At 37.3% G+C, this 19,004-nt stretch overlaps 1 protein-coding gene across 2 annotated transcripts in view; it reads left to right on the top strand.

The window, feature by feature from the left end:
• Positions 1-9,458: 9,458 nt before the first annotated feature.
• Positions 9,459-19,004, top strand: part of STARD13 (StAR-related lipid transfer (START) domain containing 13) — a 156,850-nt gene continuing 147,304 nt past the window's right edge. For both annotated transcript variants that reach the window (XM_012723221.1, XM_004680197.2), the window contains exon 1: positions 9,459-9,745. In XM_012723221.1, the coding sequence (XP_012578675.1) occupies positions 9,577-9,745 (169 nt within the window). In that variant the 5' untranslated portion in view covers positions 9,459-9,576. The remainder of the gene's footprint in view (positions 9,746-19,004) is intronic.

Below are 19,004 nucleotides of genomic sequence, written 5' to 3'. Positions count from 1 at the left end.
CATAATGTGGTGATTTGAAATACTAATCCCTCTTATTAATTAAAGGAGAAGATATAGGATAGGAAAACATCTCTGCATGGTTTTCTTTTAATGGACTCTTCTTTTATCTTTTCAAGTATTGTCTTCCCCGCCTCCTCTTCCATATATGGGACAGAGGAGTGCTTGTATTATTTTTTCTGTTCTGAAGAATGAGTCTACTCTTGTTCTGATTCAGCCATCTCTACCTCTGCTTTCTCTATGGTAGTGCCAGTCATATAATTCTATAATTGTAACTGACCTCAACTTTTGACATTATAAAATTTGAGATTTGTTGAGAAGAGAAACAGTGTCTTTATTTTTCCTTATATGTTGATGCCTAGCACTGTAGCTGACATGAAGTATTCATTAGAAATATTTGAATAAGAAAGACAGCTAGAGGGCAGTTGCACCATGAGCTAATTAGTGTCATATTTATTTCTGACAAACAAGATATCAGCAAAACTTGTATTTTAATTCTCCCAAAAGAACCATTGGTTAATCAGCACAAAGAGAGACCTTCTTTGTTGCGCAGTCATGAACCCAAAAATTCATTCTTCCCAGTCATTTCAAAATTCCACTGACTCCAATATTTAGGGCTTGAAAGCGCCATTTCTCTACCTTCTCAAATTCTTACTGTTTCTACTTATAGGATACGTTCTAATTCTATTGCTCCTTTTGAACTACTTCCTAGTAATTAAAGTATAAATTGATGGTATTATATTAGAAATAAGGAGGGAAAACATTTTATTATGCTCTTTATTGCATTGAGCTGAATTTATCTGTGAAGTTACATAAGGTTTAAATACATAAAAAATGTGATTGAATTAATAATCCCACACCTTTATTCTTCTACTGTGGGTAATGATTATTTCCAAAGTTTACTCAATGCCCAACTGCTGCCTACTAGGAAGTGATTATATATAAAAATGGAGATTGGATCCAGGGCAATATTAAATATGCTATGCCATTCTGAAGGTAATCTCAAACATTTTGAAAAAAGATAATGTGGAAGTTCAATAAGGAATTTTCTGAAGGATTCATCATAAGATTTCACAAGATTTCTTTAATGAGAAAGCTTTTATAATCAAATTATAATTTGAGTCAATATTGAGAATTGACAGTATTCAGTATTACTCGAGATGAAGTCCAACCTGATGTGAATGAGGATAATTTTTTAAGACTTATTTATTATGCATATTATGCATACAAAACTGGGCTACAGGCTAGAGGTGCTGGGGCGGTGAGAAGATTCACCAGAGACAGAGTGGGAAACAGAACTGGCCAACTGAGGAAGTACACTGCTGAGGGGAGCAGCAGGCAGGTCAGGAGAGGTCTGCCGCGCCATGTGGATCACCGCTGGGGCAGGGATCAAACTCATGCTGAAGTAGTTTTAGCTTCGTAGTGCTGTGCCTTAACCACTGTGCCACCAGGGAGGGCCAGAGGATAATTCTTTTTTTTTTTTTTTAAGGTTTATTTATTTATTCATACGGGGTACAGGCCAGACGTGCAGGGATGGTGAGAGGATTCACTGGACACAGAATGGGGAGCAGAACAGGCAGATTGATGAAACACACTGCTGAGGTGAGCAGCGGGCGGGTCAGGAGAGGTCTGCCTCGCCATGTGGATCACGTCAGGGGTGGAGGTCAAACTCATGCTGAAGTGGCTTTAGCTTCTTAGTGCTGTGCTTCAACCCCCTGTGCCACCAGCGAGGGCCCGAGGATAATTCTTCAACGCACAAATGCTCTCACATACACACCCTCACACACAAAATGAGTAATTACCTTTATCTACAGGTAGGGCAAAAATACCTAAGTTCCAGAAAATATCAGATAGTAAGTTAATTGGAATATCTGGAAAATTTTTTGAAAGAATTACTTAAAAGATAATAAACATGAAACAACAGGGAGCAGGGATAACCCAGATGCAGTACGGGTTCAAGGAAAATAGCTGGCCCAGTGCCATTCAGCTTTTAAATTGAAGATACAGGACATATGCTTATAAAATCTGAGCCTGATTCAATATTAAAGAAGCTAATTATTTAGTTTAACATCCTTCAGCTTTTCTCTGTGAAAAAAAGGGTTGTTCATGCCTTCAGGCTTCATAATTTTCACAACAGACCTAAGCTTTCCTCTGTTTGATAATCAAAACATACTTTTGTCCCTAAAAGTAATAAAAGGGAAATATGTACATTTAATGATTTTTTTTTAAAGATTTACTTATTTCTGCACACAATAACTGGGGTACCGGCCAGAGGTACAGGGTGGGAGTACTGGTGGGACAATTCACCAGAGACAGAGTGAAGAGCAGAAGGACAGGCAGGTCCTCTGAAATATACTGCCGAGGAGAGCAATGGGCGAGACAGGAGAGGTCTGCCAAGCCATGTGGGTCAGTCACCTCCCTAGCTTGGGATCTAACTTGTGCTGCAGTGGCTGTGGATAGCTGTGGAGTGCTGTGCTTTAATCTGTTGCACAGATAGTAGGGCCCTAATGATTTTTTTCCCCAGAGAATAAAACCTTGAATTATCTACTATCCAGTCTTTATCCAGTCATAGTTGTAGCAGCAATACCTCCAACATTTATGATTGCCAAAAAATATGTATCTATTTGTACAAACATCCCAAAATTTATCTTGGAAAAATGTAGATCATCATTTTGTCATTTACTTAATTGTTTATTCCACCAATTGCAACAGACTTTCTAGATGGATTGAGAAGATGGGTCAAGACTTGTGATGGGCACTAAGTATAGAACGTGAATGAAATAGATATAGTTCATACACACAGCAGTGTCCATACACACAGCAGTGTCCAGGGAAGAAAAGGCAACATGCAAATCAATAAGCAGGGGGAAAAAAGGTAATTATACATTTAGAAGATACTATACAGACAACAAATAGGGTGTTTCTGCTGCTTAAGTAAAGTGAGCAGTGGCAGGCTGAAGATGTATCCATTAAATTGATGCTTGAAAGCTGAAAAGGGGCCAGCTGTGAGCAGGACTCCAAAAAGAACATTTCAGGCTAAGGAGTTGTATTTGTAAAAAGAAGACTCCAAGGCTAAAAAGTGGAGGCTAGTGAGGAGATTGGTGATGCGTTGGGATGATAAACGGAGACTAGATCATGCAGGACCTTATGGATCAAGCAAGGACTTTGTTCTAGATGCTGTAGGAAACTTTTGAACTAGTTTAAGAAGGAAGTGATATGGGTCAATACATTTTAAAAAATGCAGAGAATGTATATTTAAATCATTTGTGGGAGAGGTATTCTCAGAAATTACTCTTCCTAATAGTGCTTTGTCATCATACTATTATTAACAATTGATAGTTAAGAAACTGTACTAAGGTTTATTATCATATCTAATGTCATTGATGATGTTGATTCTTGAGGACCTAGGAAATTTCCCCTGGGGAAAATAAATACCTGACCATCTGTATTTATCTTGAATTACTGTTTTGTTTTAATCTATGGATATGTTGAATTTTTAATTGATTTGTTTCCCTTTTGTTTTGACTGATAGGAAGCCACATTTTAGCCATCTGTTAGAAATGTACAGGGTTGTATGGCTTGTATTCTGTGAGCTGAGCTCAGTCTTGACTTTATTATTTTCCTATTCTTTTTTCCAAACTCACTTAACTATTTATTTTATACTTCCTCACAAAAATAAAAAATACATATTTTATATTTCATCACAAAAAACAATGCAAAATTAAATAGTTGGAGAAAAAAATCAGAAATTGAAAGTATCCAGTGAATTTAGAGACCTGCACTTAAGAGACCATTTGTAAGTACAAAATAGAGAACACTCGTCTCACAGCAGATTTTGTGAAGATACGTGATCATCACATGGCTTAAGCACATAGATTGACTATCAAATGAGGAAATAGAGATAGCCTTCTACATACCACTTAATGTTGATATAATGATCAGTTTCTTTTCTGTCTTCCTTAGCATACTCTCCACTGGGGCTAGGGACCATGTCATATTCACCTTTGTAACTTCCACACTTAACTGTAGTATTATGCACACACTTAGTCAATGTTGAATTAATGATTTAGCAAACAAATATTAAAAAGTAAAATTAGAACTTCCCATTATCTCAATTGTAACTACGCAAATGAAATATGCAGGATGCAGGAAGTAGGCATACATTATACCATATACTACCATGCTTAGTCACCTTTAGAACTCTAAGGCTAATGTAGGGGCCAAATTTCTAAAGGGACACTGACAGACTAGAGCATACTCAAAAGACAGCTTGCTGCATAGCTAGAAGTCCTGTGATTTGATGAAAAGGAATATCTAGCCTACAAAGGAAAATTTTCATAAGGGACATGTTTGTTTTCTACAAACATCTGCAGGACAGGCAATGGAAAAAGGAATAGAGTTGTCCTTTTAATTCCAAATTACAGAATTAGAGCCATGTGTGAAATTATAAGGAAATCTTTTTTTCACAGCTCATGGTCTTCAGTGAGATAAAACATTTCATAGATAGATTATATATGTATGTATGATATTAATTCACTGATTAATTGGTCTGACAATGACTGACTTAGAAGATGTTTAATATCCTTTCTAAATCCAGTATGTAAAGGCTTTATGCCCATAGTAGTTGCACCGAACAAATGTATCCTATGTGATAATGTAACAAGGCATGCTAATGAATGAGCCTGATAACTGTTTGTAGATATTAACCTGATAATACTAAAAGCTTTGCAGTCATGAAAGTGTTTCTAATTTTGATAGGGAAGAAGTGTAGGAAGTCACATAGTTCCAGATCATTAAAACAATTTAGAGGTAAAATAATTTTGGCTTGACTGTAATAGTCAGAAGTAGGCCATGTGCTCAGGGCAAGCAAAGCCCGATCTGGAGTTGATGAACTGGAACTGATGTGTTGGTCACTGAAGAGTGAATAATGGCAAAGCATACATTATTGAAGGACAATCGAAGAGGAGTTAACCAAAGACAATGGAGAGGGCTGAGAGACAAAATAAAGAAAATCTATAACCACCCAAAGTCTTTGCAACAAAAGCTGGACTCCAAATGAGAAGCTCAGTCTAGAGCTGGGGAAGCTGAATCAGAAAAGAACTCTCTTTAAAATCTTACAGTGCATATTAGATATTAAGTGCAAGTCAGTACCTCTAACTTGCCTACTTTGATCATTAGATATGTGAGTAAGGCAGATACATCATAAACCAATAGGTGTAAATCCTCAAATGAGCTTTAGAGCTCACAGGAAGGCATTGACATTAACCCCCCCATCTTTGGATTTAAGTAATTTAGAAGCAGTCCTCTCAATCAGCTCTGCTTTATTCAGCTTACCACTTGTATCTCAAAGAATTTTTCTACTTGACAGACCTACTCTGGCTCTCTCTGAACAGTCTAAGAAGGAGGCTGGAATGCATATGAAGGAGCAGCATATGAAGGAATGCAAATGAAGGAACAGCAGATAGATGAAAGCACAGTGAGCCATTCTTGGCTTCTGTAAATGCATTTCTAGCTTTCTGTCATGTGTACACAAGATTCCATTGAGCGCTAAATTGGGATCATCGATCAAAAGACCTGAAAATTTAAAATACTGAAATTTTGTGAAGAGGTCAAATTTCAGAGTTTTTGACTGAATTTGGAATATTTGCATTGGGAAGAAATGTCATGGAAAAGGCAAGCAATATGCAGAGTTAGCTTTAGGGATGAAAACAGAGAACTGTCAGTTTACTATGCAAAGGACTGACAAGAGGTTAAACATAGAAGCAGTCAAGCTGTTTCTTCACTCCAGGTACCTGGGTTGCCCCTGCTCAGTCTTGGATTACTTCTCAGAGCACCTATAGTTCTGACTGGTTAATTAAAATCTCCAGATTATGTAGCTTTTGCTCTTAGCCATCTGATTCTCAAGCATCACAAGCTATTAATCATCCCATACCTATATTTTCATTTAGACAACTCATTATAATATTCAGTTATATAGGATTAAGATGATTTTCAGATATTCTTCCAAAGACTTTAGCAACTTCCCCAGCGCTTTTTCCTTGCCACAATTTTCCCTTCTCTCTCCCTCATGTGTGGTGGTGGAAAGAGTTAAATATTTACCATCTGAGATATAAAAGTGTCTCCACACCAGGATGATAGATGAGTGGAGACATTGCTTCACCTTTGGGAGTCTTAGTTTCCTTTTCCATAAAATAGGATACCACAGGGTGTTGCTGTGGATATTAATTAAAGATATAAAATGTAAATACTGTAAAGTCTGGCTCATATTTTCCCCCTATTTAAAGGAATCCAGAAGGAAGCATCGTCTGTTTTGGGAAGATGCACTTGGGTGTTCAGCACTTTCTGGTTCTCACTCTGTTTGATACCTTAGGGCACTCACCAGTGAAGAGGAAGCATTTGCTTAAAAAAATGCTTGAAGGACAAGCCTAGGAAAGCTTATCAGTAGTTTCTTACTTCTATATTTATTACAAACAGAACAGAATTCTAGTGGTAATTCTTCTTATCACTGTCAACAGTGATAAACAATTCAGGTGCTATAGTGATACATTAGCACAAACCGAGGCATTAATATGCTGGTGAAAAGACAGTGCTATTTATCTGCTTCAGATATGGTACTTTTGACATAACAAAATAGCAAAAACATGTGAACAATTGCATGGACTTAAGATAGTACTTGAAAGATAAAATAAAAACTTGTACATGACATAAGAAAGGCTGAGATGTTAAACTATATTTCACAGATCCCTTTATTAAGATCAGACTGATTTTCAAAAAAATTAGGCTCTAATAGCTAAGTCATCTCTCTTATTTAATTAGGAAATAAAAATCCATTTTTTCTTAACTTGCATTCAATTATTGTTCTTTATTGCCAATCTTCAGTGAAATACTGTTTCATGTTGCATCCATTTACAAAGAATACGTAACGCTCTCAATATTTTTTTTTTTAAAGATTTATTTATTTGTACAAACAGAACTGGGGTACAGGCCAGAGGCTCAGGGGCGGTGAGAGGCTTCACCAGAGGCAGAGTGGGGAGCAGAACAGGCAGATCGACGAAGTACACTGCTGAGGGGAGCAGCGGGTGGGTCAGGAGAGGTCTGCCTCGCCATGTGGTCTCCTCCGGGGCAGGTGGGAATAGAACTCATGTGGAAGCAGCTTTAGATTCTCAGTGCAGTGCTTTAACCCGCTGCGCCACCAGGGAGGTCCCCCGCTCTCAATATTTTGAGAACAAAATGTCTGAGATTTTTTAAAGCATTTATGTTTTTATTATTTTGGAAAAGGAGGCGTTGTGTATCTGTGAGTGTGTGTGTTTTAATTTTTAATCACCTGGCCTCTATACATTGCAGTGCTTCTCAGGAAGAATCATTTCAATTCTTTTTTAAATACACCAACTCAGCAATGAATTACTAAACACCAGCATTGAGAATAGTCGATATTTCTTTGTTATTCACTACTATAAATAACTAAATATCATTTTCTGCTTTTTCCTCTTCTCTGCTTGGCTTCCCAGAATATGCTCAGTGTTCCCAAGTTCCATGTTTGCTTCTTCTTTCTCTCTATCCTGTCTCTCCCAGTGGGAAAATGATAACTGTTCAAGTGTCTGCCTTAAATACATGGTTTATGGCAGGGATGTCTATAGTTCTGAATGACCAAACCAGAAAAACACATGTACAAAGTGGACATTAACATCTCCAATAGATGGCAACCAATGACTCTGAGCTTGATAAATGGAAATTACAATATAGCGCCAAGGCTTTCTACAATTAACATCTTTCTACAATTAACACTTTTGGCGTACCAGTGTTGCTAGATCTTAGCTTTAATTTACTTTCACAAAGGAGGCCCTAGAACAGACACTTCTGATCAAATCCTAAATAAGAATGGAAAGATGCAGTGATCGGTTTCTTTCCCTTTCTACTGTGATACTTGAAAATCCAAGGTCCACTTGTACTTGCATAGTTACCAAAAGAGGCTCACAATGACATTATGTTCTAGCAGAGACCCTAGAGACCTATGCTAACTCATTCATTTACATAGTGGAAAGTTCCATAAGATGAGTTGCTTCTCAGAATGTGGCCAGCAAAAGTTCCCATAGGAAAAGATGTTAAGTCTGACCTCTAGTAGCCAGAGTAACAAGAATTGAGGTCTTCCTAATTTAAGTCCCTTTAACTTTTAGTTAAGAGTTGTACATGCCTAAGACTCTAAATCCCAGGCTAGGCTATTTTTCAGATTGGGTTGGGTCAAATGTAAGAACACTTTGGCTATAATATGCTTCTTTTTAAAGAACTTAGTTCATTCAGCCTCAAGCTGAAAATTCGATGACATGCTTTCCATGTACTTTATTCTGTTCACATCAAACAATATTACAAAAAATGCCTGGGTCAGAGGAGTTCTTTTTACTCCCACATGTGTACTTGGCTATGACCAAATTGAATTACTAGCACTTTCCTTAAGCACACACTCTGGTCCCTATTTCCATACATGTCAGTATAGACCTGCAAATATATTCCCCCGCCTGCCTGTCAGAATCCTACACATATTTTCAAGTTCCTGCAAATGTCTCATTTGTTTCTACCACAACCCCAGTCAAAAATAATATGGCTCCCCTGACATTGCGCTAGTGTCCTTTTTGAGTCATCTTTCACAATGTGTCTTGTGGTTTAAGTCTTTGCTTAATTGTTTTATTAATCTTTAATAGCTTGTTGAAATTACATTTGCATGAATCTTTGCACTTTTACAATGATTCTCAGAAGTGTCTTAAATGTGATAGGTACTACATACATGTTTTGGTTCTTAGTGATCAAAAATTGGAAAAGTAAAAAAATTCAAGGAGAAGAGTTGCTTGAATATACTTGTGCACTTTGCCCTCTCAGTTTTATCAGTAAGAGCTCTCAACTTCTTGTGGCAGATGGTCAGGCGTCTGTAGTGTATTTACTCAGGGTGTTAAAGCACTTGAAGTTTATTTTTCACTGGAAAAGCTTCATTTGATTAATTTCTTTGCAATAAAGGTAGCAATTTATACTCAGGTGTTTATGCTTCTTTGAAGTAGCTTTCTATTTAAGACATTAATCACATCTACCTTTTTTACCTGGCTGTGACTGCCGTGCAGAGAAGGAATATGCTTTCCTCTGCCATTTCTAGCCTAACAGATTTCTAATGCAGAGGGTTTATTTTTCTTTTCCGGCCTTTGCTCTTCCCCTCCCCTTTCTCTTTCTCTTTTAACTCTTGGTGAATGCCGCTTCTTGGGGCTTAGTCAGCTCTGAGGCAGGGCCAACACTTGCATTTTGCACTCTGCATTGTGGAGGGAATGAATCCTAGCTGCAGGAACAGTTTCTCTTCGGGGTTAGGGGCTGACAGCGTTCGTTCCCATTCTCTTTTCTTCCTGGGATTGGCTCGCCAAGGTCACGTGAGGCCCGGAGGTTGGAATTCAGAGTTGTGGCTTTTGGCACTCCTTTTTCTTTTTAAAAATCGCTTGGTCTGTTGAGCTCTGCTGGGCTTGGTGCCTTGCTCTTTGACTGAGACTGGAGACAGACGGAAACAGCCACAGGGCAGGCTGAGGTGGCAGAAGAAAATCTGCCGAGATGTTCAGTCAGGGACCCAGGACCCCAGCTTCAGGCTGCTACTATCTAAATTCCATGACACCTGAGGGCCAGGAGATGTACTTGCGATTTGATCAGACTACGAGACGCTCTCCTTACAGGATGAGCCGGATTCTAGCACGCCATCAGCTAGTGACTAAAATTCAACAAGGTGAGTTGCCTGTAGTGGAAGGCTGTTGTTAATCTGATTTCTGTTGGCTCTGTTTCATGCTAACCCAGTTTTTAAAATTACTGTTTTCACTTTACAACATATGGATTTCTATGTCATGCAGCACATAACTTTTAGAAATAACTTCTGGCTGCAGTTTTAAGCAAACAGTGACAGCACTTTGCTGCCGCATAACTCAACATAAAGTACACAAAAAAACTTCGTTAGGATGGTGGATCATAAATTTCCAAACTAATGGATGGCTACAGCATAAATTAGGAAAATTTACTTAGATTGGGAGCTTTTCTGCAGGTTTCTCATACTCTGTGACATTTAAAACTTAGGCACTTGTTTATTTAATCAGGAGAGAGAGTAGCTCTAACGAACCTTGCCCAGATTCTTTAGAACACTTTGATGAAGAGGGGAAAAGTAAGAATTCTGTTCTTAAAGCCATAAGGCTGACCTCCAGACTCACCTTCTCTGCCTATTTGTATGTTTATGTCATTAGTTTCCGATGATTTGTTGATACTGTTTTTCTGGTGAAGGCTCAACGTGTCTAACTACAAAACAAATATTGTGTCCTGTGCACTGACGCCCCGACTGCTTTAGGCAGAGGAGGATATGTGTAATATAAGCTGCTAGATGCTACTGTTTATTCCCAGAAAAAAATTTAGAGACAGAATATCACTAAACTCATTCACCAAAAACTGGTTTAAAGCAGAATCCTTAGATTAGGATAGGTCTGTAGAAAGTAGAAAGATGAACATTCCTAAGCCCCTAACTGGTGTCCACTTAAAAGACATACACATGTCCACATAGAGACAGTCAGTTGTGACATCTTCCTCTTGAGCTAAAAATAACACCTAAATGTAATGTAGGTATTAACATTGGAATTATTATATTGGTATAAATTATTAGACCAGCAATTTATAGAGCTATTATAAAATTATAAGTTCCACTGAAATAAATTAGTTTAAGAGTATATTGAATTTTAGAAAGGAAGTTTGGGTTTGTAATTGTGAAAATCTTATTGTAATGTTTCCAAAAGGAACAATATGTATTCTAGTGAGCAGCATTTGATGAGATTGTTTCCTTGGAAATTAGGATTTGTTTGTAAAAGTTCAGGAACTGGTTATGTGTGAAGGATACTGGTCCTACATACCGGTCTGATTTCAGGAAGGATATTATGTCATTCCATAAACTCTGTGTGCAGGTCTTGATTGAATAGAAACAAAAGTAATTATTTCCCTGTGGCTTGATTTAAGAATACATTAGGCTTAGAATAAAAACAGCTCCACTTTTATTTTAGTGACTTTTTGACAATGGTACAGTATCAGATGCCATCGCCATTGTGGGCATAGGAACTTAGTAAATACTTAATGATGATTTATAATTATCTGTAATCATTCATGAGCATTCTGTAAGTGTTCCATAGCATACATTTAAAGTATATTGTATTAGAAACACTATGTAGAAATAGCTTTAAGTTGCTTTGCACCATTCCTTAAGTGAATAATTCATACTGTTAAAAAGGTTTTGTCTTCTCTTTGGACTGAAGGTTTTTTTTCATTGAGGACTGAAGTTACAAACACATGCATTAGATCTGAAAGTGTGCTCTGAGACTTTGTAAAATAAGACAATTAGAATATTCATACCTTTTTATATTGGGCAGCGGAGTGTTTACAGCCAACAAAATGTCTAAAATTTAGAAGGGACAATTACAATGTCAGGATACATGAATGAATCCCAACATTCTAGTGCTTAGGAACTCATTACTTATAAATATCACATAACTGTATAGTAAAATATTGAGAAAACACTGAGCAAAGTACTTTTACTGAGTTTACTATACTAGCAAGTTGGTTTTTGCTGGTAATAGAGTAGATTGATTACTTATAATGTATCAAACACCAAAAACTTTATGTATCTTATAAATTATTTTATTCTCAAAAATTCTTGTAGGTAAGACTATTATACCCACTTTATAGGTGAAAAGTAGAGGCATATAGAGTTCAAGTTTACACAAGGAGCTGGTATTTGAATATAACTCTAGAGCTCATGCCCTGAAACACAGAAGGCTATATTTTAACATTTATAATGAGCATCGAAGTACTGGACCTATGATTTATTTTGTGGGTTACAGTCTTCTTTACTCAAGATACAGCAACAAGCCACATTACAAAATGAGAAGTATTAACTCAATATGAATTTCTAGTCAAGTTTTATTTTTCTATAGTGTAAGTAAAGTTCTGTGTGTTTCATTTTCCTTGAATTGTTAGTACGCAATAGTGCATAATGTCAAGTTGTTTTACTAATGGTCTATAATCATAACTTAGCAAGAGCTTATTAAATTGATAACTTTTTTTTATAGTTTACATATTGGTGTCTTGAAATGACAGCCACATCAGTAAGTAAATTTGTTTGCATTACTCTGCCGTAGAACTTTCAAGGAAGATGTAGCATCGTGCAAATATAATTTAGGCCATCATTACAAATAATCATAATCTCTCATGACTGTTGGGAACAGTGCAAACAAGAGTAAGTTGCTTCCCCACTGACCTCATTATGATGAGCTAATCATTGAATGGCAAGGGCATGATTCAACAGCAGATACACTCATGGGAAGGAAAAACAAGGAGCAGAAATAAAGGAATCTTTGATGATGCATAGGATCAGAATTAGTTGCCCAAACCCAGGATGAATCTAAACTTGCTCATCTTATGGTATACTCCATAATATACATTCTTTAGTCCTCTAACCCCCATTTTAGTTCTGGAGGTTTTAGTCCAGCTAAAAAAAGAAGAGAGGTTTAAAGTAGAATGTTGTTTTGCACATTGAAAGTTTATGATAAGCCACATAGGTCCATAATTCCTTCCCTACAATCTTGTTGAATCAGTGGGGAGATTGTTGTAGGGAGGGAGATGGAAATAACATGAGCCTTTATTTCCTTCACCAACAGGTACTTGGGGATAAAAGAGAGGGAGGACTGTAGGGAGGCAGAGGAAGAGCATGTCAGGTCACAGGAAGGAAGGACTGGATTTTATTTTATTGTATTGTATTTTTATTTTTTAAAGATGTTTTTATTTATGCATACAAGATCCGGAGTAAAGGCCAGAGGTGCAGGCAGTGACGGGATTCACCAAAGACAGAATGGGGATCAGAACAGGCAGATTGACTGAAATACACTGCTGAGGAGGGCAGTGAACAGGACAGGAGAGGTCTGCTGCACCATGTGGGCCACCTGCTTGGCTGGGAATCGAACTTGTGTTGCAATGGTGGCAGATTGCTTCATAGTGCTGTGGGTTTTATTTGTTTGTTTGTTTATTTTTTTAAGATTTATTTATTTCTACATACAGAACTGGGGTGCAGGCCAGAGGCTCAGGGGTGGCGAGAGGCTTCACCAGAGACATAGTGGGGAGCAGAACAGGCAGATTGACGAAATACACTGCTGAGGGGAGCAGCGGGTGGGCCAGGAGAGGTCTGCCACACCATGTGGTCACCTCCGGGGCAGGCGGGAATCAAACTCATGCAGAAGCGGCTTTAGATTCTCAGTACTGTGCTTTGACCCGCTGCGCCACCAGGAAGGGCCCATAGTGTTGTGTTTTAACCTGTTGAGCCACCAGGGAGGGCCCAGGACTGGATTTTAATATCATTATTTTAAGGCTGTGATTTATGGGCTTCATATGCACATATACATGTTTAGATCTACCCACATACACATACATGGTATTTGAAAATCTATATCTCAGCAGATACATAAATGTGATCACTTACTTTAAGAAAGTATTCATCATGCCATTAAACTTCCAAAAAAAAATTTCAGTGTTTAAAACATCATGACATAGACTAGATTGTAGTAAAGTCCAATGAACCAGAAGAAAGAAGACAGGGATGCAGGCACTATTTAGACATTTCTTAATTTTTTCCTGTGGCAGCGTTTGGAATTTCCTGGTGAAAAAATGAAAATATGATTTTCAAGTTTATTTTGGTTCTCATGTTCTCATTGTAGTTGAGTCAGTAGCTCCTTAAACAAGTGTGTGCATAGCAGGGAAACTTAAACCTGAAGTAATAGAAGTCAAGCAAACAGAGCAGCTTTATAATGTGAAATAAGTCAACAGTTTATGATTTTTCTACAAATGCTCAAAGACATGGTAAAGTGGAAATCAGATTTTAGTTCTACCCCTGCTACTAATTCATTGTACGATATGGGGGAAATCAGAACTGCTCTGTTTTTTTCCCCTTCCATGAAAAAGGGGCTTGGGTAATCTATAAAATTCTCATCATCTCAAAAATTCTTGGATTCTGTCATCACAGGTATCATTCTTATTTATACTTATAACATTTTCCTTATTTTTTTAAAGATTTATTTATTTGTGCATACAGAACTGGGGTACAGGCCAGAGGCTCAGGGGCGGTGAGAGGCTTCACCAGAGACAGAGTGGGGAACAGAACAGGCAGATTGATGAAGTACACTGCTGAGGGGAGCAGCGGGAGGGTCAGGAGAGGTCTGCCACACCATGTGGTCACCTCCGGGGCAGGCGGGAATCGAACTCATGCAGAAGCGGCTTTAGATTCTCAGTGCTGTGCTTTAACCCGCTGTGCCACCAGGGAGGGCCACATTTTCCTTATTTAACATATTCTTAGAAGTGCTTCTTTGATGCCTACTTAAAGCTCTCATTATCAATTTAACAAGAACGTTAGGATGTCCAGTTTGGGGAGTATTTAGATGTCAGTATAGCCTATAATTATAAAGAAACCCATGATAATGTTTCTTTCCTTGCAGTTTAGGATTGTAAAATGGGAGTTATTGTGAGACTTATGCAGTTACAAGAACTGTTGGAACCAGAAGCTATCAATGTATGTGTGCCTTGTTTTCATAAAAGTCCTCTTTTCTTAATAGAAAAAGAAAAATATAGAAATTACGAGAGCATTAGCAAAAATTAAGCTTGCGTTTTCATTGACTTTCTACCTGAGACTAGTTTTAAATAGCACCTCAGTTGTACTCACCTAGAGTGGAATAAACTGCCTTTTTTTTAATGTTCTGAGGGGATTCAAGTAGGCACTAATGTATTCACTCATTACTCTACCAGGTAAAATAGCATCCTGGGAATTTGCCCAAACTGAGTGAAGACATTGCCCACCAACTGGGTAGATAGCATCAGCTGAAATGAAACAATCATGTGTTCTTCTGGAATTGCCCATTCTCTAAGTTTAGTACCTTCTTAACTGATGTTTTCAGAAATGGAGGGTGAATATGCTGGCAGAAAGACAGATGGAACATAGAAAACGGGGTGAAAATGTATCAGTCATGTATTGCTAAAGTTCTTTTTTTTTAAAAAAGTGGCAACTGTCAGAAATTCATATTTCATGAATCAGAGCTTCTTTCTATTCGGTGCTAGTGACTGTACAAAAAGGATACTGTTTAACCAAAAGTTGCAGGAAAATCCTATAACTCAAATAACTGAGTGAAAGTTTTTAAATTATTCCATAGTAAAAATGTGAGTGGTCAAGAAATAAGTCCTGGAAGGAAATTAGCAAAGAACAGTATGCTTGTATATGTATAAAACTTGAGAGTTCGAACTTTAACCAAATTTGTGACTTTGTTGGCTACATCCAGGTCATAAATTTAGTAGCTCTAATATTATAAACCCACATCCCAGAGGCAAGTACTTGCCAAATTTGAGTTGTGTGAGATTCGTTTGAGTCAAGAGTGATTTATATTTTCTCCTATCTTTACCCCTTAACCTCTTATTGTCAGTGTTTTAATTCTTAATAACTTTTGTACATTGCTGAGACACCCCTATAACATAAGGTTCCTTATTTCCTTAGCAACTTAAACATGGGCAGACTTAGAAACACACGATAGAAAAGAAAATTTCCTACTAACAGTTGGAGTAATATCAATTGATAATTTGATAAATTTAGACTGAGAAAAAACCTGGTAAGTATGATAAACCTCCTCTACAAAGGGAAATAAATATGTCAGAGTTAATAGAGACAGGCCATTAATTAGATTATTTCTGTCTTTTATATTTCATTTACTATAAGAATATGGTAGTCAGCTTATGGAAGAACCCATGAGGAAAAGATAAGAAAACCTGACCATAAATTGCACACCAAATATTTGAATGAATTAAGAAAATCATTTTCTGTCTCATCGGCCCAATCTGTGTATGATTTTCTTATATATTATACATCGTATATTTATATTCTTCTTCATTACCAAAAATGTTTGAGTATACAACTCAGGATTATGAAAAGATAAATCTGATGAGATATACAGGTCAATGATGAGAAAAAAGATGTTACAAAGAAATATAAGAGTTAAGGTCCTGAATAATTACTGAAATAGGCTGCAAATTTAGTTCGAGTTTCCCAAAGATAAGCGAAACAAAAAACTTATACTGCCCATAAGGTATGAACATACCGGCATAGTTTTTCCTGAGAATAAAATTTGGGAGAATTTTTTCCTAACACTTTACATACAAAAGCAATTTCTTATATGCATCTTATAAGTGGATTTTAACATTCCTATAGTGAATTCTAAAGCCAACTATTTACTATATCCTGCAATAGAAGTAGGGACATAGTAACAATTTTTAATTCAGCAAAAATATTTCGGGATGGATTAGTAAGTCAAAACAAGAAGGTTTCATTATGCAATTCACCAATTCTCTGGTTTATTCTGGAAATACCATGAAGACTAGAGATAATCTCTCAAGTCTGTTTTACCGAATACTAGTTCTGCTAAATAGATATTCAGAGGGGAAATGTTTCTGTGTAGTGAAGTAATTTGGGAAATGCTACATCCTCTTTCCTTTCTTGGAAATTCAGATTTATGAAAGGCTCAGGTAAATCCTGCAGAAAGTTGTTTAACTTTGTTTAAACTGGTATATTTCATCGTGAAACCATTTTCCATTGGATAACAGCAAGTGCCATCTTGTAAAGCCAACATTCCCTGGGAACATGTTTTGGAAAGGCTGATTTAGAGAATTCGTTTTTGCATGCGTTGGGTGCCAGTTTGGGGCTATATTTTAGAGAGTAACATTGAAAGTATTCTAAGTTTTTAGATAAGAACAGCTGCATATACTTTAAAAATCAACTTGATAAAGGCAGCATGGATATCTTTTTATGGAAAGTAAGTCAAAGATTCTAACCTGATGGGAAGTCCCTACACATTTGCTAGGCAGAAAACTAAAGGAGTAGATATATGAGCAAAGTTAATAATTCTAACAAGAAAAATGCAAGTTTTCTTGAAATTACTGTATATAGCAGGTAGTACTTGGCTACTGTGACAGAAAATATTGCTTGTTAGCCCTAGGTTTGTCTAATTCAGAGTTGCAATCTTGGAGAGTTCTGTAAGGGCCTGAATAACTGCAGCTATTTCAGAATATTCCATTATGCTGGGAAGTGGAGTCACCACCCACAGGAAAGAAACAGGAAGCTCTTTAATAATCTAATTCCCTCTGTGTGGAGAAGACATGGATGTGGACTCTGGCATTGATGGGCAGTTCAGAATCTATTCCTGACTTCATAGCGCAGAATCTATTCCTATCTTCAGGTATACAAAGTCTCTGTCAGGACAACAGAAAAATGTGAACTGATAGTAAGGGGTCATTTTTAATAGGAAAACTCTGCTTTATTTGTGTAAACAATTTATCAAGTTTCCCAGGAAGATTGCAAATTTATTCTTAAGGTATTTTTGTTTACAAAGAGATGACGTATTAACATTTGCACTACAAATGATACTTTTAGAGAGAATCCACAAAATACCAAAAAACTACAACTGAACTCATGGAATGTTAGCTGCAGGTTGGTGCAAACTCCCACATTACAGAGTCACACAGAATTAAAGGAATCTCCATAGAATTTGTGAGGCAGGACAAACACACAAATTACCATGAAAATTTAGAAACTATTCCTTGAAAAGACATAAATTCTCTGTTTGAGATACTTAGGACCTAAAGAAATTTAAAGGAACTATTTGGCAAGTGATTTAAAATTAAAGAGAATGCGATTGCTATTTTAAAAAAGTAAATAACTAGAAATAAAAAAAAAAATAGTTGGCCAGAATGTCAAATGATTTCCCTCACAATGCATAAGAACTCTATAAATTTTAAAATCTGAGCAAGACAGAGATGACTTAAAACACTAATGGTTTGCACAGCCTTGCCTTTTTAAGAACAATGAAAAGACTATGGTGAAATAGTGTAGGGAAGTTGTAAAACAACTTAGTTACAAGGTGACTAATTTACATGCCAGTATTTGGAACTGAGGAGGCATAGTCTTCTAGCCTTCCAGCTCCTCTTGTGAGTTAATTTTGAAGATCAGGCATATACATCCATATGCATAGAACCTTGGGTTAGTATTCAGTTATCTATATGTTAACTTTTTAAATTCATATACATTTTTTAAAAAATTTATTTATGTATGCATACAGAACTGGAGTACAGACCAGGGCAGGTGGGGCTGGTAAGAGGATTTGCCAGAGACAGAGTGGGGAGGAAAACAAGCAGATTGATGAAGTACACTGCCCAGGGGAGCAGTGGGAGTCAGGAGAGGTCTGCTGCACCACGTGGATCACCTCCAGGGCCTGGGATCAAACCTGCATTGAAGCTGCTGCAGCTCGCTTGCAGTGCTGCTTCCTGACGAGGGGGGCGTCATATACATTTTTATTCACTAAGTGACTTACCTGGAAAAGGTAAGTATAATCATAAAATCATATTTTCTCTAAGAGTGTCCTTACCCCAAAATTATTTATAATTTTAAAAATTACTATCAGAGGCCCTCCCTGGTGGCGCAGCGGGTTAAAGCACAGCACCGAGAAGCTAAAGCCACTTCTGCATGAGTTCGATGCCCGCCTGCCCCAGAGGAGATCCACATGGAGAGGCAGACCTCTCCTGACCCGCCCGCTGCTCCCCTCAGCAGTGTACTTAGTCGATCTGCCTGTTCTGTTCCCCCACTCTGTCTCTGGTGAAGCCTCTCACAGCCCCTGAGCCTCTGGCCTGTACCCCAGTTCTGTATGCACAAATAAATAAAATCTTGAAAAAAAATATTACTATCAGAGATAAGGACACAATTCCAATTATAATGGTATCCCAACCATCATCCCTACACTATTCTTAAATAAGAGTTCTTAACAGAGAAATTTAAGTCTCTCTCAGATGCTTTGAAAGACAGTACATTTCCAAATAAATATATTTCTCAAAATAGTCATGAAAGCTATTGAAAACCTTTTTTCAATGCATGCTTTGGACCTATG

Source organism: Condylura cristata, unplaced genomic scaffold (genome assembly GCF_000260355.1).
Source record: "Condylura cristata isolate star-nosed mole 26May11 unplaced genomic scaffold, ConCri1.0 scaffold00010, whole genome shotgun sequence".
Taxonomy (NCBI): Eukaryota; Metazoa; Chordata; class Mammalia; order Eulipotyphla; family Talpidae; genus Condylura; species Condylura cristata.
The sequence above is the reverse complement of the archived record's forward strand: the minus strand, read 5'-3'. Positions and strand labels throughout refer to the sequence as shown.